Here is a 24368-nt window from a genome sequence, read left to right on the forward strand (position 1 = left end):
TCCAAGATGGAGGGAATACAGCTCTGAATCGTAAACTCCTGATGGTGTTGGAGCTCAAGGGTGTAACTGGCTACTACCTCCTCGGGTAGATCGCCCGGTGTAGGCCGACATCCTTTGCAAAGATATATGCACAACCTCTGGTCTGGAAAGCCCACGTTTGTCTTTAGGGGCCAGCCACGGGTAATGCGGAACTGATATTCAACGGTTTATAATGCATCGAGTATGAAAACAGAAAACTTTTTTTTTGACAGGAGCAGTTTTTTTCACTTAGTCCATGCAGTCTTAGAACAGGTTAGGGTCCCCTTTACGTAAGGTTAGACTTGTGGAAGTTGGGGCTTGTTCCTGAGGGATGGGAAGGTCCTGACAAGTAGTACAGCCACCCTATGGGTCTGGAGATGGCACCACCAATTCGACTCCCTAACCCCCCCCCCCCCCGTTTTCCATCATGTTGATGTTTCTTCATGACATCTATGACATCAGGGCCGAGGCCCTACAGACATCACATATATATATGTTGTGTCAAGATTTGGCTCTTAGTTATTCACTCACCGACACTGCAGTGCTGATTCTGTACTTCTTCTGCCTTTTTAGGTTCACCTGTTTGATTGTTTGGAGTTCAAGCAGACGGAATCTCTGCAGAGATGTCTGACGAGGAAATGCCCAGTTGTGAAGTTCCAGTCAATGAAAGTGCGCAAGAGTGTCCCCTTAAAACCATGCAGACTGATCTGCATGAACAGGGCACAAATCTTAATAAAGCTTGGACAAATTTATTTAGTTTGCTCTCCAAGTATCAGGCAGAACTAATTGTGAAGGAAAATCAAATTGAAATTGCCGAGGAACAACTGGCAATTCGAAAGAAGGAACTTACTGATATCAATGAACGGGTTGCGAGGGAGGAAGAAAGTGAATCGTTGAGAGAACAATTGAATATCAAGGAAGCATTGTTGTCGAAGTGCCAGGCAGAACTAGCCCACACCTCAGATATGTACCAAAAGACGCAGGCAGACTTAGCCGATCGTATTGCATTATTGGATCAAGCCCAAAATGAACAAATACAAATTCATCAGAAATTTGTGCAAATTCAAAGTGAAAATGCTCGACTCCAGACAGAGTTAGTCATGAAAGTTGAGGAATCAGTCAAGAAGGATTCACTTGTGGAAAAGCTTCACAACCGGCTTATTCAAGAAACAACGGAATTAAGAAGTGTGGTTTCCAGACTTAAAGATAGTCTCCAAAGCAAGACCAAACTTTTAGAAGTTGAGAAAAAGTCACATAACACTACGAAGAGGCTACTTTCTCTCCAAGTAAGTTGGTGCCATTAAAAATTGTCGTGAGGACACACCGGGTACCATGAATCCTGACCTTGATGTTGTGCTTATGCGTTCTTAAGACCCTAAGGGCTATGCTGGCAGGAATTCCTGTTCCAGAAGTCCAACCAATACCATGCCAGATTTTAGGCAAGGGGTGAGAATAGCTGGATCCAAGCATTTGTGATGATGCCAAGAATAGGCAGCTGCTCCAACCTCAATATTTACTAGTGGGCTATGGGCCAACAGCTCGTTCTGCAATACTTACAACTAATTCCTTTAAGGTACATTCAAAGCGACAAGTTAATTTTTAGAATAGAAGAGATTGTATGAGCTCTTGTGTAATGATATAAGGGCATCTGAAATTTATGATGATATGATAAAAGTTCTTCTGTCATTGCAGCAACCTTCAACATCAGAGGCTATAGATTTGACAAGCGATTCACCGTGGGTTTCGTCTGAAACAGACATTCATGACTTTACTGTTTCATTGTCACTTCTGTCAAGGAAGGAGCACAGCCAGTCGTCGAACGTGAGTGGAGCAGTAGCCGAGGGAAGTTCCATGGGTTTACCTGTCGACCAGGACTCAGTCTTCTTCCCCTTGAGTGCATCCACATCAGCTCATCAACAAAAGCCTACTTTCGAGAAGCCGATACCCAACATTTCATCAAAACCTCTTGGAAAACAAAAGGTATGATTTATTTATTTATTGCGTGTGTCTAGTGCTCAAACAGCTTCCAGGATTCACTTTCACCAGTGCAGTATCAGCCCGGTGAAGCAGTGTCTGTTCCCATGGACACGCTATATCTCTGTGGAGATAGCAATCTAATCTAATCTGTGTAGGAGTATGTATAGACTGCTATCAGTTTGACTTGGTGCATGTGGACTGCTGGTTTGGTAAAGTTATTTCTACAGTACTATCAACAAAGCAAATCATGAACTTTTGGGCTAATTTTAGCTGTGATTGTGACGCATTCTATTGTGGTGTCATTGCCTTCACTTGTACATCTTCATTTTTTCAGGCTGCAAGCTTTATAAAGTGTCCAGATGCGCCGATGCGTTTGCCAAGTGATGATATAAGAGGTGTAGGCAGCAAACGTGGACAATATAAACATTATGATCAAGAATTCAAATTGCGTGTGGGAAAGTATGCGGCGAATCATGGAAATTATGCTGCCATGAAACAATTTAAAATCGGTGGCAAGCCAATCAGTGAAAGTACTATAAGACAATTCAGAAAGAATTATGTGAGTCTGGTGGACTCGGGGAAGATTGATCCTGATTTGCCTCTGACTGATCAGGTGGCGACAGCGATTGTTCCAAAGAAGCGAGGAAGACCTCAGAAACTGAGACAAAATATTGTGTCTCACCAAAACACTGCACATGAATCTGAAGACGATTCTTCTGTTGGGAATCCATAAAAGGTCAGAAATATTCTTTATTCCTCCCAACATTACTACAATTGAAACTTGCCAATGCTTTCAGGAAACGTCCATTGGCCTTTGTCAATATCTTCTGTATGTTATTGTGCATCTGGGTGTTGGGTAACCAACAAAACATTGTAAATCAGTCACCGAGGTGAATTCGAAAAATTAAAATAACTATTTCCTAAAGGCTTTGTTGAGTGGTCCAGTGATAGGTTTGTTGGTTGAATATTTCGGGGACAGTTAATCTCTGAATGGGTGACTGAGAAGATCTATATTTTCAGTTCAATAGATCAAAATTTGACATTTTTGTGTAAGCTTCATGGATCATAGATCCATTTCTGCCATGACTGCTCAGTCATATCCTAAAAACAGTTTTAGCTAGCTTTGTAATCGAATCGATATTGTGTACATTCTATATTGCTCTGCAAAACAGTACAATAAAGGTGGTTCAGTTGTAAAATCGAGTTAATATTTTCACTTCTAACACACCACTTTTCACATATTGGACAAGTCTCTAAAGAGCAAGCTCATATATGGCACTTTTCATCGCTCTGTCATGGCATGCGAGTCGATGAACAGATCATGCTTGTGACCAGTGAGATGTGGCAAAGGAAACGTAAATTCAGCCAAAAAAAACCTTTGGACGTCGGTGTGAAGTTCAGATGGCAGTGTCATCTTCCTCATTTCTTCTTTTGGTCACTCCACTACACACTTGCAGGATTTGTTTCTTCAAGGACAAAGCAAAAAAGTATTCTAAAATGATAAATTATTTATTTTTCAACCACATCACCTTGTGCCCAAAACCCAAACATTATGTATATTACAATTCTACTGCATCCTACAACTACTTGCATTAATAGCATTGTTTCTTCAGACTGCATGATAGAAAGAGTTAGAAAAACTCTTGAATGAGCAATGTTCAGGCTGGAAGATACAAAGTATCAACTCAATTATGTACAATTGTAATCGGGTGAAACTGTACTTGTGAGTCTTGCAATTCTACACCCACAGTATTAAATTCAGCACAAATGAAGAACAAACCAAATTTCGAAGGACAGCATGGAATAAATCCAAATGCCTGGTTATCAAAAGGATGTGTAACAGACAAGACCAGTCCAAAATGAGTCATAAAACTGTTTATACAATACGTCATATTCTAAGGTACTATAAAGAAAAAATGTCTTCTTCTCCCTTAGAGTCCAAATTCCTTCATACATGTACCATAAATTTTGAGTATACCATTTATACATGATTTATAACGCAAACAAAACCTTTATATATACATTCATGTACATGTATCGCATACAATAACACACAAATAAACACAACCAGGGCTGTATCATAGCAGTTGCCCAAAAAAAATCAAATTACCAAGCATATTTTTCATCCTTTGCCAATCTTAAAATAAGTCAACCGGGCGTATACAAAGATAGCTGCCAAATAAATGTCAGTTGGTCTCCTTCTATTCAATTTTACAACCACTTGACCACTGTTCAAATTCAAATTGTCAAACTAAAAGATTTTGAAATGAATTCATCTCTTTCAACTGACTAGCTGATGTCTTAATCTTCTTTACTGAAAATGATAAAAGAAATGTTTTGAATAATCTGGTTTTATGTTCAGAAGGTTCAGTTAAAACTGCTTGAAAATTGCTTGAAAAGAATCCTGAAAGATTAGAACTGCAGAACCCATTTTAGATTCCGTCAAGTGCAGGCACAAAGAATGCTAAGAACGATTGTATCCACAAATGATGGGCATTCATACCTAGGCACTGAATACAGGAGGGTTAATAGGCTTGTCTTCTGATATGCCCCTCCTAAATGATTCCACTCACTATCAATCCTAGGTTGGCCTACATACTCACTTTTTTATCTTGGCAGCAGCATTGAAATGCTTCTTGAGCCCCTGCCAGCATTCGTAGTACTTCGGGTCAAGTTTCTGGCATGTCTCATTGCCCCACTTTGTAACAGCCATGCTGAATGATGACTCAAACATGAATGCCATGGTACCATCTGCAACTCGCACCGGTTTCAGGTCACAATTAGAAGCCTTTTCAAAACAATCAGCATCTGGACCATGAGGTGTCATCATGCTGTGGAGACTGGCTCCACCAGGTTGGAAACCTTCTTCCTATAATAAAAAGAATACTCATTAACATATTTCAAGGCGAAATACAATTTTTAGCGAAATGTACTGACTGATCTTTAAGACTGACTGGTGATAAATCCCCCTGCCCCTGGTATTTGAAAGTCATCCACTCCCAAACATTCCTGCTACCCAGATATCAAATACGCAGAGTGAGGGCACTAACTCAAAGAGAACTAATAAATTACCTTGGCTTCATAGTTGCCATAGACAAGTCCCATGAACTCACTCATGCAGTTTCCTGAAAAGAATGGTCATAAATGTCTTATTTGCCCAGAAATGAAGAAAATTACCCAAGTTGTGTAGCTGTTTAGGCAAGTAGTCACACATTGCACTGAAGAGCATATTTTCCTGAGCTCCAACATGGCAGGCTGATGAATTATAAGGGCTGCCACTGTTAGACCAAAATACATTGTAATGCATTTTAGGCTAGGTGGTTGGATCTGACGACAGAGAGGTTTCTTCACAACATTTGTGTACAGGCTCCAAACCAGTCGAATTTCAGCTCTTAAATCAATGTTATATTACAATAAACTCACTATGATAGTACGGCGGCCTGAAAGTGTTTTCTCCACATGCCCACCGAGGAGGAAAAATGACGAAATCTGCCACAGCGACACCAGGAGTGTTCGACTGACAGGTGAGCACAGTGAAAATGGAAGGATCCTGAAAAAAATATTTGAAAAGAGAATTGTAACCAAGTTGATCGATGAGCAGGAATACTAATGAAGGATGGAGAAGTCCATCATGAGTGCTCATGTTTCTCACTTGGCAGGGGTAGATCCTGCATAAGGTGACGGGCACGTGCAGATGCAGCCCTGTCTGACGAGTGCCAAAGGTACAAAGTCCCCCCCCCAGATAAACTGTTTAACATGAAATACTGGTAGTCAAATATGCTTTTGTACTCACAGGATGATCAAAGGAGACCGCATTGATCACCATAAACTTGGTCAAGTCGTACTTGTACGGAGCATAATTGCCATGCCAGGCAACAACATCAAATGGAGAATGGTCCTGAAAATATGAAATGAATATAATGAGAGGTTCCATGGACGAAAAGCTGGCTGAGGCTGCACAGAACATAAGGACAGCTTGGCCTTGTGATACTCCAAGAGTGTAGAGCTTGAGTCAAGAATGAACAGGTCAATAGCTCAGGGTAAGGATGTATATGTATGAGGCCATAGCAACCATGGAACTTTCCATAGCAAAGTAGTTATGGTCTGTTGGCCCAAACAGAAAGAAGAAAAGAGTCTTACCTGTTCGGCGGTAAACAATGCCCCCTGGAATTTACTGATAACCGAATATGTGATGTTATCCCTGTCTTCATACCATGCGACTGGGGTGAGGAAATCTCGAGGGTTGGCAAGTCCATTGGCACCTGAAAGATTCACAAGGTGAGCTCGATTTAATGTACAGTACATCGAAAATACTAGAAAAGCACGCGAATGCACCGGCACATCATGAATCAATACCTGTATTGTTTTTTAGCAAGTTCTGAAAATGACAACTAGAATACAGTAGCACAGGTGGGAGAGTAGTTTCTGTCCAGACTGGTGAATATGATTCATCCAACCTGTTCCTTCTGGTCATGCGGTTGGCGAATCATGTTCAACGAACAACAATGAATGAGCACCTGCAAAGTCTTAAGTGTAAATGGCACCACCAGTTGGGAGATCTTGAATAAAACCTTACCGATAGGTCCAAGGCAGGGCAAGGTCAGATGTCCATTGAATATTTCCAGAATGTAGCCCCTGGTTTCTCCATCCACATCAACACTGAACCGGATACCTTGCTGAATGACACAAATCTCTCCTGGGCTCACAACCATACGACCAAACTCTGTTGTGATATGAAGAGGACCTTTCTGTGGAACTGAAAAGAAGGAATATATGACTCTTTAGTCTTAGTGTCTTTATCACCATTGGGGCATGCCAACTCTTAATTTGCCGATGGTGCATGAATCTCAAGATATTGGCTGTGGACGAGCAGTCTGTTCACAACATCAGTGAGCTTGTTCTATGAACCTGTGGTAGATAGATATGCTTTTGATTAGGAGTACCTAGTAACAGTTGAAACCCGAAACTGTTGGTGGAATGTTCAGCAATGGAAGAAAACAGGCAGACACATGAACTCAAAGACCCCCCCAAAAGGAGCTGTCAATACTCACCGATCAGGAGATCGCCATCCGAGTCATAGAAACATCTGTTGACCATTGATGTGTTACAGGCAAAGATATGGATACCAACACCATTCTTGGACCTGGGGTCACCAGCCCCACAAACTGTAGCAAGTCCATCAACAAAGTCAACAGATTTCCCTCCTTTCTTTGGAATGTCAAAAGGGTTCCATCTCAGCTTCAAACAAATAAAAAATAACACATTCAAGACAAGTATCACTTGAAATACTGGTGCAATTACAACAAACCGCAAACTAAATATACATGATAGACACAAATATTTTCCTTTTTTTATGTTATATTTTGACACTTACCTGGTTGGGATTGGGGTGATCATCCACAAAGTTGTTTGTGAAGTAAGAATGGTCCAGTCTCTTGAATGGTGTGTGGCACACAGACGGGCGGATGCGGTACAACCAACTTCTTTGGTTACTCCCTCTTGGCACAGTGAACGCTGACCCAGATAGCTGTTCAGCATATAATCCGTACGGACATTGCTGAGGACTGTTCTAAATAAAGATTTGTTTCTAAGTAAAGAAGTCAAATGATGCAAGCATGGTATTTTCCAGATGACTGCAGGATATGCGCATATCTGAGTGTTTCTTCCTACAGATGAGGGGATCAGGTTCTTATGTGGTGATATTTTCAAAAATGATTTTGGTGCAAGTCACAAGCGACCGATCGGGGACCAAAATCAATTATTGGTCAAGAGAGATACTTACTTGTCCTTTTGGTAGGGCATCAGGACATCTTGGATCTTCAGAGGCAAACTCGTTGCCAAAACCAGACAAATACTGAAATTTGTGGAAACAACAAACGTTCAATATTTAAACTATGACCAAGACAACTGCTCACAAGTCGTTTCGAAGTTTTTAAAACTTTCTCACCAATTTATATTTCTGGAAATTGCTTCAGAAAACTGTCGTGTGTGTGTGTGGGGGGGGGGGGCGGAGGGGTCACTACCAAGATAAATGTAACTGAGGGATATCAATGAAAACATTACAAAAATCAAGGAATGATACATGATTATACATGATTAGGAGTAATTTTTCGTTTATTGAAGTTACTGTCATGAACATTTGCAGAAAATCTAAATTTTTCAAGCAAAAAAGTGAAAAACCTGAAACGTGTCCTCCATCTTTTTTTCAGGTTCTTGGTAAACGTCGTAGATTACCTCCACGTTTGCCGTGAATATAGCCTTGAAGACAAAGCTGCTGGTTCGCTCAATCGAGCTGCCTGGCCGTCGTCAAATTGCATTGAGCATGGCAAGCTGATGCCTTAAAAGTCTTATCGACTTATCTGAACAAAAATCAATAGAAATGAAAAGTTGAAGTTTCTCTGAGAGTTTCTCCACTTGCGGTTGGCCACGTCATCAAATTAACAGGATTCTGCAATTTATAACGACCCGTGCACCTTATGTTAGTCGTGCGCAATTATTTTTGACCAGCAAATTTAGGTAGTGCATTTTCATGAACATTGGTTTTCTTGAGGTTATTTCCGCGAGCCAGAATTTTATTTGACAAGCGAAATTGTCTTCGTGAAATTGTCTCTTTGATTTTCGTATTTAACTTTGTATCTGAAGAAAAGAAATCACCATGGCGGGAGCACAGTATAACATGAGAAATCCAGGTCAGATGACAGCGAATTTGTTTGGTGCAATATTCCCCAAAGGTGGTGTTTGTCATACTGTGGAGCGATTTCTTACACTACAGATCTAATTTCGGACAAAACAATCGGATCATGATTCGAGATGGGCCTAAATGCTAATCTAATCTGCATATGGATTGGAAATTCTTTTCAAAATCAAATTCTAAGAAAGAGGGAGGGGTAGAAATACTTTTAAGAGGGATGTACTGTGGGCGCGTGGCCTGCTGGTGGCGGGTGGCTGTTTGTTGACGGTGTTGTCTGGCGCGTTCAGTCGGCAGGAAGTAGCCGTAGTAGCGGAATATTTTGTAACCACTCGTCCATGCTCCACTGGATTAGTGCTAGATCATGGATTTATGGCTTGAACTTGGTGTGATGGTAGCTTATGCCAAGGGAATATGCCAAATTTCTTCCAGAACGTACCATCTTCAATGCGTCGTAGACGTAGCATTTCATTTCGTTTGTAATGGTGCGGAGAAGACTGATGTATTTTACATCATTTTCAGCTGTCAAGAGATTGATGAAAGAAGCACAGGAATTGAAGGATCCAACAGAACAATACTTTTGTCAGCCATTAGATGTAGGTACATGTATACGGTACAAGTTCCTTTCCGGAGGTTTATTGATACCGTTATAATTTCAAAGAATTACATCGTTATCACTAAACGTAATCACAGAGGCTATCACGTTTATCTAATACATTATTGATACATCTCTATTTAGTTTCCATAAATGTTATTCTTATTGTTTTGTCACATGTCCACACCAAAAATCTGAACAAGTTGAAGTGGCGGTAAAATAAGCCCAAACTATAGCCTAGTATAAGTGTCCTTTTGCAATTTTTTACCTGTAATATTTCATGATCCTCTTCTCTTGCAGGATAATCTTTTTGAATGGCACTTCACAATTCGTGGACCAGATGATTCAGATTTTGAGAGTGGTATCTATCATGGCCGCATCATATTGCCTCCTGAATACCCGATGAAGCCCCCGAGTATCATTTTGCTGACGGTGAGTTATTAGGTCCATGCAATTGCATTACCGAAGCTTGTGCCACTTGATTCAACATTGTTTTTCAGCCTTGCTTTGGTTTTGTGACATACACTCACATAGATCCAGCCTCGCCGAGCTCTTTCATTTCATTTCTGAGCTCTTTCATATATTTTCTGCCAGATCGACAGGACAGAAAGTGTGATAAAAACACTTGTCAGTTCACTTTACCGATCATATTTTTCACTTACAGCCCAATGGGAGGTTTGAGTTGAATGCGAAGATCTGTTTGAGCATTTCTGGTCATCATCCTGAATCTTGGAGGCCATCTTGGTCAAGTAAGTTCAAGGAAACATCATGAGACAAGACCACAATTGATTTTTTAAGCCTTTTAGCAGTTAAATTGTCAATGTTTGACCGCGACGCATCAAAGAATGCGTCAAGTAGTGAAACTGAAATTCGGATATGATATACGGGTTTGTCTTGCGAGTAACTGGTGCGATTTAAAATGGTGATTGACCACGGAAATTTTTTTTTAAATTGACAAGTTTGACACAAGTGGACATTTTTACCCATTTCGGCCATTTTCACTCCAAATTTGAACCCCCCCCCCCCCCTATGGCCAGGTTGTCGAAATTCAAAATTATTTTTTTACCAAACAATTTATTTATATCTGTAGACTTGCCACAGCAAATATTTTTTCAATACCTCTCCAAATATGTACTTGAGAGTAAAAAACATGCACTCGTCTAATAGATAGGCCTCGACCCTCCAACCTATGAATATTCATTAGTGGTCTTGTCTCTCATACCCATGTACACACGTGGGGCACTTGATGTGCAGTAGTAAGTTTAGTATGTATAATTATCTGTACGGCACTTGCGGGATGACCTTAATACAAAGAAGAATAAACTAGAAAAGGTGATGTCCAATGAAATAATCTACATCATGTATCTGCTTCCAGTTCGGACAGCCATTTTGGCCATCATTGGTTTCATGCCAACGCATGGTAATGGGGCCATTGGATCACTTGATTATCCTGCTGAGGAAAGGAAGAAATTGGCAAGAAGGTATGAGCAAAACAGAAACTGGTCTGGTCTGCTTTTCCTAGTGTCTGTTTTCCTAAATATTCTGGAGGAATTCCTTTAAAGACCCTAGAGGGTACCAGATGTATTCAAAAGAAACATCTTGTGCATTTGCTAATAATCCTGGCCGAATGAGTGTATTGTTGACCAGAGCTGAAAATGCAAAGGTCTAGATCAAGTTGGTTCTTAACCGAAAGTTCTTGCTTACATACCATGATTAACCATGAAGATGTTTATCAATCTTCCAATTCAATTCTTGGTTATTTTCAGATCACAAGAATGGAAGTGTCAGCAGTGTGGTAGCATAAAAAATCTACTGAAACCTGTTACCGAAGCTTCTAAAGAGACACAGAGAGAAGCCCAGGAATTGGCCTCACAAATATCGTTCAAGGTAACAGCAAATATTTGTATTCTACATTGCAGTGTTTCTTTTATGTGCTGCTGAACACAGTTCAATTGGCTCTCTTGCATGGATCATTCGTGGTTTTAGATAGCAAGAAGTGAAGCATCTGTTGAGTTTCAATTTGCTTATGGACAAAGACCAAAAAGGTTCATGGAGCCAGATGTACTGTTCCACTATTGCTGAACTGTCAGCATAGCTGTGCAGTGAACATGTGAACGTCTCCACTTGGATGGGTGAAATTACATGCAAAGAAGGCATGTGAATATCCACATTGTCTTGTTAGTGGTAAATAGGTAAACATTGAAGTGGGTTTACCTTAACTGTATGCTATTCTTTATCATTCCTTGTAGGCTGAGGGGGAGAAGAAGAAAGATGTGACGCCCTCACCAGAAGAAAAGGAGAACTCACAGTCTACAGCACAGACAATGCCATCATCCACAAGACAGTCAGCTGCACCAGGCTATCCCCCATTTGCTTATCCCCAAAATATGATGTTTCCTCCAGTTCAAGGGATGCCCCAATTTCCACAGACAACGCAGGCTATCCAAGGACCAGTGCCACAATGTCCTCAGATGCCATTCCATTACCCATTTGGGCAGATGCCTATGATGGGGATGTACCCTGGTCAGGTCCCCACGAGTAACCAAGGACAATTGCCAACTTGGCCTCAAGGAGTTCCTTTCAATCCTTTCATGCCGTTTATGCCTTATATGCCACCAACAACTGGTGGTCCATATTCGTTTCCAGGGATGCCTCCTGGAATGGGTATGCCGCCTGGGATGGGCATGCCCCCTGGAATGGGTATGCCGCCTGGGATGGGCATGCCCCCTGGAATGGGTATACAGGCTGGTATGCCGAATCAATTTATGCCACCAGTGCAGCCTGGTGCAACGGCTGAATCTTCAAGAGCACAGACTACAACTCCCAGTGCAGGTGCCATCCAGAGACCAGTTGCTTCTCAGTCAGTTTCAAATGTGTCATCTGCGCCTAGCTCCATATCTGCTCCGAGTTCACCCATCACCTCTGCCCCAGCCATATCCACAACAGACTCTGAGCTCCGACAAAGAAGTGTTAGACAGGTGCCCCAAGCAGAAGAGACGCCTGAAGCCATCAGAAATATGCAATATGCTGAGCTCCATGCTGAAGTGCAGCAGCCTCCCTTGATTGACACTTTCTCTTTTATCGTGTTCATACTGTGTAGTATTGGTATAGCACTGCTAACAATGAGACGACTGGGATTATTTGATGCATTACTTGATGAATTTCAATGAATCTGATGGTGCTTGGACACAAATAACTTATTTTCTTCAAGAATTTGAATGCGATTTTTGAATTTGTGTATGGGATTTGGATCTTGAACTTACAACAAAATAATTATTGTATTTTTGTCAGTATGTGTATGTGCTCCTAGAGATATTGACTAAATTTTTGGATCATCTATGTTGAACTTGTGGCCCCTATGAAATGTATGACTGTGTTAGTGCCTCCGTTCTCCAGCTTTGCATTGCAAATATACATGTACTTATGTCAGAAAATTTAGGTTACTGTCTAGGTGCAAAGGTAGCATCTGACCTTGTTGATAATAAAGCTGGATGGGTTGCACATGGGGAAAATCATATTGGAGAAGTATCACATGATGAAATTACCTTGTATAAAGTACATCATGTATAATATATACTGATAGGTTACAATATCATGTACATATTCAGTAAATATTGGTGTGGATTGGTTAAGGGTGACTGACAGTATTCTTACATTCGAAACTGTAAACTTGTTTGGGATAAGACATGTCTTCTCTGACACTGGGCTACAGTGGAGTACATTCTGAGTGTGAAAAGACATTTTGTAGGCCACATCAAAACTGAGTGATGAAGGTGCCAAAGCTTTTATACAGAGAAATTATGGGCTCCTGTGAATTCCTGAAAAGGGTTTGATTTTGGAAGCCTAAAATGTGATTTTCTGGTGTCTGAGCCAAAAATGCCTCCCATGCAGAGGAACTAATGTGTTTGCTATTTCTTATTCAAAGCTTTTCTGTGATGTATTTGTAAACTTTAGTGTGTTGCGCTGTTAAGGCCTGGTTCCCTTTTTCCACTAAGTAGTTTTTGCAGGCACTGGTGTACATGCAGTCCCTGGATGAAGTAAAACATGGTTGGTATAACTGTACTTAATGATTACTGTGGTGCCTAACTGACCAATATCATTATTCTCCCTGAAGTTGTTGTTGTCTTACTCTTGTGTGCATTATCCTCATTCTGTGACTCTTATGGAGACTGCATCTCCATATTCCTTTGTTCAGTCATAAAAAAGTTGTAATAGACTTATGTCATATTCATTCTTCTGTACTAAGTGTTATTTATGTCCCTTGTCAAACTGTCTCATGATGTCTTCCACCTCCACAACCAATCCAGAAGAACATCACTTATGTTTTATCAGAATAGCCTATTGTTCGGTCAATAGGAGGATGAGGAGGGGACGTCACTTCCTCACTGACTGAATAGGCTTTAGATGCCCATTATGCCCATAACTTTCCCAAGGGAACCTCCCATATTAAAAACATTACAAGTACTGGTATAATGTGAACCCTGCTTTTGACCAGTATATTCCAGGAAAAATGCTTGTTGTAACTCGAGACGGAACGTGGAAGGGAATCATATATGATGATATGCCATCAACCGTCTTCCTCACAACCTAGAGGATGAGCACGATCACAACCGATCTGATCACAGGCACTTTTGAATAAGAGTACACCCCCTACTGACAATACATGTGTATATCACAACTACGTGTTGTCAGCCCTTGGGAAAAATCTGTCTCAATTTCACCCATCCTCCAAGCGTCGTCTGTGGTGATCATCGTTGTCAAGCCTCACTCGACCTACTAGTAGTGTTAACATCCCACCGTATACTTACTTTGTCGGTTATATCGCACTCGTCATAATGTCGTCTCCAAGTCTCTTGAAAAGACTGTTTAGTTTGAGTCTTCTGTGCTTTGAAGGCACTGCAGTTGCCTGTACCAAGACAGGAGACGGACAAAATACCGCGATGGCTTTCATGATTTTAGGCCAAACTCTGGTCCCTGAAGTTGCCGTTAGGCTGCTTGTAGGGGGATTTCTGCTCAGGCATCATGCTGGAGCAGTCCTTCTGAGACGCTTTAAAGGACCACAATATACAATATTGGTTCTAGTTCTTCGATTTGCCGCTAGGGTTACTTTTTCCAGGGGGACATTTTCTACTTCTACACTGGTCCTTGGTAAGTTGGTCTCTCAGGAGTCAGCAATGAAGCAAAACACATTTGTTATTGTCTCTCCGGGGTTATGACGGAATCCAAAGTGAATTTTTTTAAAAACAAAGCAAGTTTTGTGCTACAACTTTTTATTATTAAAACAGATAGAAAAAAATATACAAAAAAAATCATTGACAACATCAATATATCTGTTGTTGGGCAGTTCTGGTTTCTCTTTTTGCAGTTGATTGATTGAAGTCAAGTGCTATTGCAAATCTTGTAAATAAAGTGAACACTCTCACCTAGAGGAAAATATTTCTTATGATCTATTAAATCCAGTTTAAAGTACCAAATAGATTTGATCTAAAAAAAACTGAAATCCTATAAAACTGCTCGCTATATCTGAAGGTATTGAATTCTAGTTTCCATACCAGGCAAATTTGAGATTTAAGGAGAAGCATTGTCTTTGCTATAAGCTTCAAACTTGCCTTCTGCAAGTCATCGTATAATCTTAATGAGTCTGTCGTTGGGTTCAGAGTTCAGCCATGCAACAATATCAACATTCACAGGAAGTGAAGTCCAGCCTTATTCTAGGTTTCAACCTCCACAGCAATATCATCATGAAGGTTTACTACATTGCCAGGAGACAGACAATGGGGCAGTGGTCACTTCCCATTACATCTGACCTGATCAAGCTGTCACACAGATTGGGCACCAGACGCTTCGAGATGACAAAATAGTCCAATCGCCTGAAACAAAACGAACACGTGTGAGAATTTTGATCATATCAACAGCATACCAGAACACACACGCAGAAATCTCCGTAGACAAGTAAGTATCCTAGTTTAAGCAAGCAGCTTAGAGAAATCTGAAAAAAGGTGGAGGCAAGGGTCTCCATGTGATTGACATGATAACCAAAAGGTCAAGGACAAAAGTCAGTATACTGGTAACCTGCTGTACAGTTTCAATACAAAACAAGTCATCTGGAATACATACCATCCTACATTCTTCCCTCTTGCATTACCCATGTACGTCCAAAAGGAATAAGCACCAGTCTTGTCAGGATAGAGATGACGGAAAGAGTCCACAAAATCATTTTCTTCCAGAAGAGTTGTGAATCCATCGCGCTCCTCCTTGGTAAATCCAGCAGACTTTTTGTTCGATTTTGGGTTGGCAATATCTGAAATGATAAGAAGGGAAGATGTCTCACTTGGAGGAAAGGACATCACTTCACCTGCTTTAAAACAAGTGAGACAAGTTTACCACAAGAACGACATTAATCTGTCTTCCCCTTTTATACATGTAGAGCTAATAATGTCCTTGTTGACACTCAGCTCTCAACTCAATATATTTTTAAAGGGACAAATTACTGGGGATAGCTTTGGTGTTTAGGGAAGGAAACTCTTATAGACAGTTATAAACACTCACCAATTTCACTGTGGGCAACATTGAGATCGCCACACATCACAACAGGTTTCGTCTCATCTAATTTCTTAAGATAATTTCTGAAGTCCACATCCCATTCTTCAGATCTGTATTTCAGCCGCACGAGACCTCGACCTGCATTTGGAACATCTGTAAGCAAATAAAAACACTTCTGTTACCATCAATGAATTTCACTTGAATTCACTTGAATAACTGAATAATGACGCACCAGGTGTTTTCAGACAATTTCCAGTCAAAGAGAGCAGACATGTTTTGCTTCAAAATAAATTCTATGTCAGAAATTGATGACGTCAAATATTGGATTTCACGTTTTGCAATGCAACTCATGGTACTTACAACTTGTAACATAGTAAAACTTTTCATATTCAGCTGTTATTGTTCTCCCTTCATCATCATGCTTCTCAATCCCGATACCAAACCTGACGCTTAATGGCTTGACTTTTGATAACAACCCTGTGCCAGCATAACCCTCCTTTTCTGCCGAGGACCAATAGCTGTGGTATCCCTCAATGTTACAAACAGCTGGAATTTTCTCTTCATTACACTTCGTTTCCTGGAAGCCAATGATATCTGGCTCTTCTACTTTGATATAGTTGTAGCCTTCTTTCTGCAAATCAAAAAATATATCATTTCTGATTTGTTATGGTGGTCATAAAATAAGTATTATGCATGTGGAGAGCCGATGCACCAAATGAGCATTGGCTCTGGCTGATAGATGCAGGTGGCCATATGAGTAGGTCATACAGACTAGCCACTGTCACAGTTTCCCATGTGCATTACAGCCTAAAATAAGAGGCAGCCTTTTGGTCATGCCATGGTGGCTGTTCACTTGAATCAATTCTCACTCCTTTTGCATGGGATAAATTAGGTCTATAGCACAGGATCATCACACAATTCATGATAACAAGCCATCCACCAAAATTGTGACAATCACAAGGAAAACAGTCACTAGAGGAAGTGGTGGCAGAGACAGGGGATCGCTTTGAACAACAGTCTTATTCTTTTTTGTCACTCCTATGGATAGCCTTACCTCAACCCATGCTCTTATCCCATTGATATTCCAGGAAGCTATTTTGAGATTCCACTTCTTCCCATCTTCGGTTTTTGCATCTGAGGCCAAACTTGCAGCATCGACATCAGGAATCTTTTCCCTTCCCTGCAAAGTTTGCAACATACAATTTAGAAATCCCAACCAAATTCTGAAGGGACCTGCTATCAAGAATGAATGAAGACCGGAATGTGGAAGAAGTACATCTCGGCCTTATTAAGCAGTGTTCTGTTCATGGAAATCACACTCAGGTAGTTTTGTATTGATACATCCGATAAGAACATCTTGCCTACACATTTTCTCATTGACTTACATTGCCCTTTGGCTTAGCTTGTTTCTTTGCAGGTTCATCACCATCAGCTGCTGCAGACTGAAAATAGAAATAGACTTACTAAGAAACTAAGTAAAAGTAATCTTAAGTAAAAGTAATCGGACTCAGACTCTTGGACTCGGAGTCGGTTGGACTTGCATGCTAAAAGTTTTGGTTTACTCCTGAGTACATGTATGAATGGCATGCTATAGGCCCATAGGCCTACGCGATACATATCATGTATTACGGATCACGATATGGGCATGGCCCCATGGCCATGCCCATATCTCTAGACTCTGGCTGATAGATGGGCAGGGGCATGGCCTCTCTTACTTCTTTCTTCCACACTCGGACAGAGTCATCATTGACTGTTGATAGTATAGTGATGCTTCGGCCAAGGAGGGGGGAGTCCACGCAAGCTACTCATGTTACTCATGGGCCTAGCTAAAGAGATGAGGCATTCTCAGCGAGTCAGTCTCGGCGTCAGTACAGTAGAGTAACTGCTAAACCGAGTGTCTGTCAGTCAGTAGTGAGATGAAGTACCCGTGAGATGAGACTGCATGAGCGAGAGGGGGTTCTTCAGACGTGATGGTCAAAACTCACCTTGCGTTTTGGAGGCATAGTAACAGAATACGATAGATGTAAGTGACGTAGAAATGGATCAGGTCTGATGACTTGTGGTTGGAGTTGGAACAAAGACGTCAAAAGAAGAACGCGAGAACGCCGAACAATGGAAACTGACATGTGCAATACAAAAGATTTTAAGCCGGTCTGTCGCTTAAGCTAATTAAAACAGTGATGTTTAATATCGAATCAATCTTGAATATTGCATATTGCATATTGTCATAGTTTTGAAACGTAAGAAAATTACAATATGCATTTTTGACTTTGTACCCTGAATAAGTGGATTATGACTTTTGAACACCTACTTCCCCGGTTTTCCCGATAGTGGCGCCACTGTCTAATCGTAAAAAATGGGAAGACCCAATCAGTCTTCGGTCCGTCTGTCGAAGGTCAAGTGCGTGAGGTCTCATTAGGGAGTTTTTTTTGTGTCCATGTGCGGCCGTAGTTCCTCAAAAAATCATTGATTTCTTGGTCCTCACAGTATGCCAGTGTTGATTTAGCAGTTGTTTTGGCAAAGATATATTTTGGGGAGTTTCTGAACCCTGTAGCGCTACTCAATAGGCGGCTATTAACGAGAAACTACGCATTTTACTGTTGTTGCCGACGTATGTGTACACTGAACTTGGGATGCGCTTATGATTTATTCTAAATTAAAGAACTAAAATGCTCGATTTAACATCCTGCAGAATCAGGGGGGATTGGGCGTTTCCAGTGATATACGACACAAATGGGTTGTCCTCATGCAATCACATTGGAAACGCATTTTAAAATAGATGTTACGTCCTGTTAGTGGGGCACGTCATCATCGCGTACATTCGCGAAAAACTCCCTAAGAGACCAAAGACCAACCACCGTGTTCGATTACTGGCGCCGCGCTTGCGCGAGTAAGCGCCAGTGGGTTCTTTTTTGGTACTGGCGCCTTATAGGTCGACATGAGCGACCCTGCGAGCCATCTGGAAACACGGTGGAGCAGCCAGGACTGTCGGCCTGGCTGTGACTGTCTCGTCTCTCTCACCATGTTGACAACTTGGCAAAGCAGCAACGACTGATTTGGCTTGACTGTACGACCATCCATCTCTCTCACCTTGTCAACACGGTCGAGCAGCCAGGACTGATTAGGCCTGGCTGTGACCGTCTCATCTCTCTCACCATATCCGACTTGGCAGAGCAGCCAAGACTGATGTGGCCTGGTTGTGACTATCTCATCTCTCTCATCATGTTGTCAACACGCAGCCAGGACTGTTCTGACTGGCTGTGGCCGTCTCATCTCTCTCATCATGCTGTCAACACGGTCGGGCAGCCAGGAATGATCCGACCTGGCTGTGACTGTCTCATCTCTCTCACCATGCTGTCAACACGGTGGTGTAGCAAGGGCTGATTCGGCCTGGCTGTGACGACCGTCTCATCTCTCTCATCATGTTGCAAACACGGTGGAGCAACCAGGACTGATTTGGCCTGGCTGTGACCGTCTCATCTCTCTCATCATGTTGCCAACACGGTGGAGCAGCAAAGTCTGATTTGGCCTGGCTGCGACCGTCTCATCTCTCTCACCATGTTGGCAACACGGTGGAGCAGCCAGGACTGATTTGGTCTGGCTGTGACCGTCTCATCTCTCTCACCACGTTGGCGACACGGTGGAGCAGCTAGAACAGATTCGGCCTGGCCGTGACCGTCTCATCTCTCTCGTCATGTTGTCCACACGGTGGAACAGGAACGACTGATTTATGGAGACAATGTAACTTTTCAAATCTTGATGCATGAGAAATTCCTTTAATATATCTACTATGACATCTTCTCTGATATACTTCCAAATATCATACCATAGAAGAGGTATCATTACAAGAAAATATCAAAATGACTAAAATGTAAACCATGGGAAATTTTAAACTTTTTTGAAATATATTCTGACCCCAACTTCCATTTCAGCCCAGAGCTCGTTTATCTTGGACCATCACACTTGGTCCCCGTATCTTGGTCCAGCACACTTGTTCCCCAATGTGGGGTCTACCAGTTTTCCCAAATCCCTCGAAAGGCCAACGTGAACGCTTATCTCATTCTTCGACCCCATGAAAACGATGTCGAACATTGGGGGAGATAGGCGTTCACGTTAACGTTTCGCGGGCTTTGCGAAAACTCCCTAATCATATAGAAACCACCAAGAAAATGGCGGCTGATTAGGGTCTGCAAGTCCATTATCATGATTGTGTTGCTTGCCAGTGGTCCGCAACAGCTCGAGGTTTGCTAATAAGCTCAGACTAAAAAATAATGCATAATTTGTGACTAACAGAAAATGACCCAATAAGCCCTATATATATTATTCAAGACTTGTATTAGCGGGAGGGCACAAACTTATGTTTAATTCTGCATGTAATAGCCTATTGCTATATAGGTAAAATATATACGAATAAAATCAAGTTAAGATTTGTGTAAGGCCAAAAAACTTTGATATTACTTCGATCAGGTTTACCTCTTTTTCCTGTGAGTTTAGGTAACAAGTTTACGGGACTCTCCGGCGGGACACGGACATGACCGGTCATGACCCAAACCTTTTAGATGAATTTCAGACCCCCGGTCGTCAAAATTGTTAGACGCTTATAGATGGTTGGTGTTGGTACATTCAATCAACCGTGGTAAAGTCGAACATCGCGTCTCTTATTTAAAACAACTAGATATTCATTAATGAAATTGACTTCATGTACAAACAGTTCTCTTATTTGATTTATACACTTCTTCATATTTGCGGTCATTTTAAACATGCTTAGATTTCCCTGTGTGGAGAGGGAACAAACTAAATTTGGAGATCTTTTGTGCCACATGGTCTAGAACACTTCAACATCTAATACAAAGTTTCTTCGCACTAACTATTCTATTAGAATATATATGTGAAATCATGAAATACATCTCTTTTCTGTCCGATGGCACAACCTGTTTGTTTGAACATCGACTAGTTCCGTTTACAAAAGACTATCGAAATCCAACGGAAACCTAACTGTATAAGTGCAACTATCCTTCTGAATTAAAAGATTTATTATTGAGAAAGAAAAACTTTGTAATTTCTTTCCTATCATGTGCCGTTTAGTGTCAGAAATAATCCGTGTGAAAATGGTGCAAGTGTGAACGACTAATATGACCTCATCTTGAAGAAAACTTGCAATACCAACATTGATATTGTCCAATAGAAACCAATCACAGCCTCTGATGGGTTTTAGCCGACAGAGAGACTGATTTGAATATCTCGAAATGAGGAAATGAGTTCAGTTATCACAGATGGACAGGGCTAAAAGTTGGCCGCCAAAAGTCTTCACTTACATGCTCGCTGACCTCCACTTTACTAAGTCTGAAGGAGGGATGCCGAATTTCACCTTTTTGTTTCCTGTATCACGGCTGAAATAATAGCCGCAAGTTGGCTTCCCGACAGTTGCAAATGGAGCAAGAGAGTTATTCCTTTTGATTCCGCCGTCCGCACTTGGTATTCTTTGCGCACGTTGGGGTCCTCGAGGAGAGATGTCCCCACGGATGGGCGTAGGCACCTGGCTACGGTGATGACTGGCTTGAGCTATGATGTTAAAATGTCTTGAGTACCTGTTCGGAATTCCAAGTTTTTCCAGTCGCATTGCCTCCATTCTTTGCCAAGTGATTAATCTTGGGTCCGGAAAGCTATCGTGATACTTGGTCACAACCTGTTCGCGAGGGGTGCACATCTCCATGATATCGATTAGTCGCGATCGGTCCTCTTGAAGCAACGCGTAATTCGGATTGGAACCTGTCCTGGCTTTCGTTTCTGATCAGTAAGGACAGTAGGCCTACAGTTTTTCCGGGTTAAGACGAATTAAACGCCTTTCCAGCGCCCTGACGCTTAGTTTGCTCTTCGTAATGATCCGCCAGTAGTTTGGTGTGGTTTTTTTTTGCTTCACAACAAAATGAGCGCAAACGAATGACCCACTCGTGGCGTTTTTTGTTTCTCCTCCACGAATCCTGCTGTGAGGTCGTCTTGGAGCCGAACCGTCGACAGGAACTGGGCCCAGAACGAGGATTATTTGAAGTCACCATGACGTTACCAACAAGGCTTTCGACATATTCATGTTCAGGACCTGGCGACGAAAGCCCGAAGATGACGTCACGGGGACTGTGTCTTCGGCTCGTTGCCAAACGACGCGTATGGGCCTTGGGCTTTGGGCCGAGTGTGTTGGCCTACTTGTGACAAATCGTAATCCTCAAATCGTTCAATATGGTATTAAGCGTTATAAAAAATAATATGATTGTTGATAATTGTCGCGTGTTACAAACCATACTAGACCCAATCTACAGCATTAAAAAATAAGCCTTTATATATACAGTTTACGCGCTTGGGTACAACCTACTCTAGACTATTGCGAATGTTTACCCAACTTATGTACAAGTTTTTAAAAGCACATAGATTTAACCCCTTTTGACTTCGGGGGTTTTCTGGTTGTTATATTGTCCTCATAACTTGAATTTGTGATAAGTGAAAGAAGCACATCCCCGGTGCGCATGGCCTGCAATTGTGGTATTGTCAGTCGGGCCCGGGGGGGGGGGGGGGCATTCTACTTACACAATAGAATTCTATTGTGTATCCACTGTGTGAGGGAAAATAATTCTGGCCCACCCTGTAGTACATGAACTTGTCACACTGTTCAAAAACATCGGAGCGAAGTGAAAAACGAGGACATTTCTGCTTTCCACCGCAACGGGCCAGTACAGTACCCCACAACTGAGGACAGGTTGTGACTTTGAGACCGACGACTGTCTTTATGTCTTCACGCTCTTGGTGATCGCACTGGTAGCTTCTGGCTCTGCTCGACACCAGTCTATTAGGGGAACAGTCCATCTTGGAGACAGATCAGTGCTAGCTCTTGGCGACGGTTTATTGGGGAATCAACCCATCCTGAAAACAGGCATCAGTACCAGCTCTGGGCGATGGTGTAGTGGGGGGACAACCTGAATGTCTTGAAGACAAGTATCAGTGCTAGCTCTGGATGGGCGATGGTGTATTGGGGGAGCTACCCAGGCACGCATCAGTGCTAGCTCTGAAGACAAGTATCAGTGCTAGTTCTGAAGACAAGCATCAGTGCTAGCTCTGGGTGATGGTGTATTGAGGGAGCTACCCATCTTTAAGGCAAACATCAGTGCTAGCTCTGAAGACAAGTATCAGTACGAGCTCTGGGCAATGATGTGTTGGGGGAACAACCCATCTTGAAGACAAGCATCAATGCTAGCTCTGGGCGATGGTGTATGAGGGTCCAACCTATCTTGAAGACAGATCATCCATCTTGTAGACAGATCAGTGAAACTCGAAGGAATGACCTATTTGGGGAATGACGCACATTCAAGATAGATCAGTGCTAGCTCTTGGCGATGGTGTATCAATTGGGGAACAATCCATCTTGAAGACAGCTCTGGGCGATGATGTGCCCGGGGAACATCCATTTGATAAATGACTGACATGACAGACAATGGTGTGCTTGGGGAACAACCCATCTTGAAGACAGCTCTGGGCGATGATGGGACCAGGGAACATCCATTTTATAAATGACTGACAAGACAGACAACGGTGAGCTTGGGGAACAACCCATCTTGAAGACAGCTCTGGGCGATGATGTGCCCGGGGAACATCCATTTGATAAATGACTGATATGACAGACAATGGTATGCTTGGGGAACAACCATCTTGAAGACAGCTCTGGGCGATGATGTGATCGGGGAACATCCATTTGATAAATGACTGACATGACAGACAATGGTGTGCTTGGGGAACAACCCATCTTGAAGACAGCTCTGGGCGATGATGTGACCAGGGAACATCCACTGACAAGACAGACAACGGTGAGCTTGGGGAACAACCCATCTTGAAGACAGCTCTGGGCGATGATGTGCCCGGGGAACATCCATTTTATAAAAGACTGACATGACAGACAACGGTGAGCTTGGGGAACAACCCATCTTGAAGACAGCTCTGGGCGATGATGTGCCCGGGGAACATCCATTTTATAAAAGACTGACATGACAGACAACGGTGAGCTTGGGGAACAACCCATCTTGAAGACAGCTCCGGGCGATGATGTGCTCGGGGAACATCCATTTTATAAAAGACTGACATGACAGACAACGGTGAGCTTGGGGAACAACCCATCTTGAAGACAGCTCTGGGCGATGATGTGCTCAGGGAACATCCATTTTATAAATGACTGACATGACAGACAATGGTATGCTTGGGGAACAACCATCTTGAAGACAGCTCTGGGCGATGATGTGATCGGGGAACATCCATTTTATAAATGACTGACATGACAGACAGTGGTGTGCTGGGGGAACAATCCATCTTGAAGACTTAGCGTCAGCTCTGGGTGGAACATTGTGAAGGACAGATATGGCTGTACAAATCAAAGGAGCCTGGTCATTGAAGTCTCACAGCATTCCACGCGCCAATATCATGTGTAGAATATTTGCCAACTCACATCATACTATGTATCCTCTCCATGTTTTGGTGCCCATGGTTTCAATGAAGTATACGAAGAGAATA

At 42.1% G+C, this 24368-nt stretch overlaps 4 protein-coding genes across 5 annotated transcripts; 2 read left to right on the top strand and 2 right to left on the bottom strand.

The window, feature by feature from the left end:
* The first annotated feature begins 228 nt into the window (after window positions 1-228).
* On the top strand, window positions 229-3171 carry LOC135488210 (uncharacterized). The gene is made up of 4 exons (XM_064772706.1): window positions 229-291; window positions 592-1304; window positions 1711-1998; window positions 2330-3171. The coding sequence occupies exons 2-4, from the start codon at window positions 642-644 to the stop codon at window positions 2726-2728; spliced, it is 1350 nt and encodes a 449-aa protein (XP_064628776.1). The 5' UTR covers window positions 229-291; window positions 592-641; the 3' UTR covers window positions 2729-3171.
* A 314-nt stretch (window positions 3172-3485) lies between these two features.
* On the bottom strand, window positions 3486-8215 carry LOC135488045 (homogentisate 1,2-dioxygenase-like). Its single transcript, XM_064772426.1, has 11 exons — window positions 8176-8215; window positions 7778-7849; window positions 7370-7564; window positions 7047-7233; window positions 6572-6751; window positions 6136-6257; window positions 5789-5893; window positions 5419-5545; window positions 5068-5120; window positions 4599-4864; window positions 3486-4309 (listed from the first exon to the last, which is right to left on the bottom strand). Exons 1-11 carry the CDS (start codon window positions 8191-8193, stop codon window positions 4297-4299), a joined length of 1338 nt encoding a protein of 445 aa, XP_064628496.1. The 5' UTR covers window positions 8194-8215; the 3' UTR covers window positions 3486-4296.
* A 291-nt stretch (window positions 8216-8506) lies between these two features.
* LOC135488044 (WW domain-binding protein 11-like) lies at window positions 8507-13509 on the top strand. Of its 2 annotated transcripts, XM_064772424.1 has the most exons (8): window positions 8507-8684; window positions 9206-9279; window positions 9579-9710; window positions 9943-10027; window positions 10654-10759; window positions 11045-11165; window positions 11528-11951; window positions 11988-13509. In XM_064772424.1, the coding sequence occupies exons 1-8, from the start codon at window positions 8651-8653 to the stop codon at window positions 12446-12448; spliced, it is 1437 nt and encodes a 478-aa protein (XP_064628494.1). In that variant the 5' UTR covers window positions 8507-8650; the 3' UTR covers window positions 12449-13509. The 2 variants fall into 2 exon arrangements, with proteins under 2 accessions (XP_064628494.1, XP_064628493.1); XM_064772423.1 differs by having other exon boundaries at window positions 11528-13509.
* Window positions 13510-14543: 1034 nt separating this feature from the next.
* Window positions 14544-17955, bottom strand: LOC135488023 (DNA repair nuclease/redox regulator APEX1-like). Its single transcript, XM_064772391.1, has 7 exons — window positions 17807-17955; window positions 17207-17263; window positions 16876-17001; window positions 16182-16452; window positions 15828-15974; window positions 15396-15579; window positions 14544-15148 (listed from the first exon to the last, which is right to left on the bottom strand). Exons 1-7 carry the CDS (start codon window positions 17945-17947, stop codon window positions 15031-15033), a joined length of 1044 nt encoding a protein of 347 aa, XP_064628461.1. The 5' UTR covers window positions 17948-17955; the 3' UTR covers window positions 14544-15030.
* Between the last annotated feature and the right edge of the window lie 6413 nt (window positions 17956-24368).

This window comes from Lineus longissimus, chromosome 5 (assembly GCF_910592395.1).
Source record: "Lineus longissimus chromosome 5, tnLinLong1.2, whole genome shotgun sequence".
NCBI lineage: Eukaryota > Metazoa > Nemertea > Pilidiophora > Heteronemertea > Lineidae > Lineus > Lineus longissimus.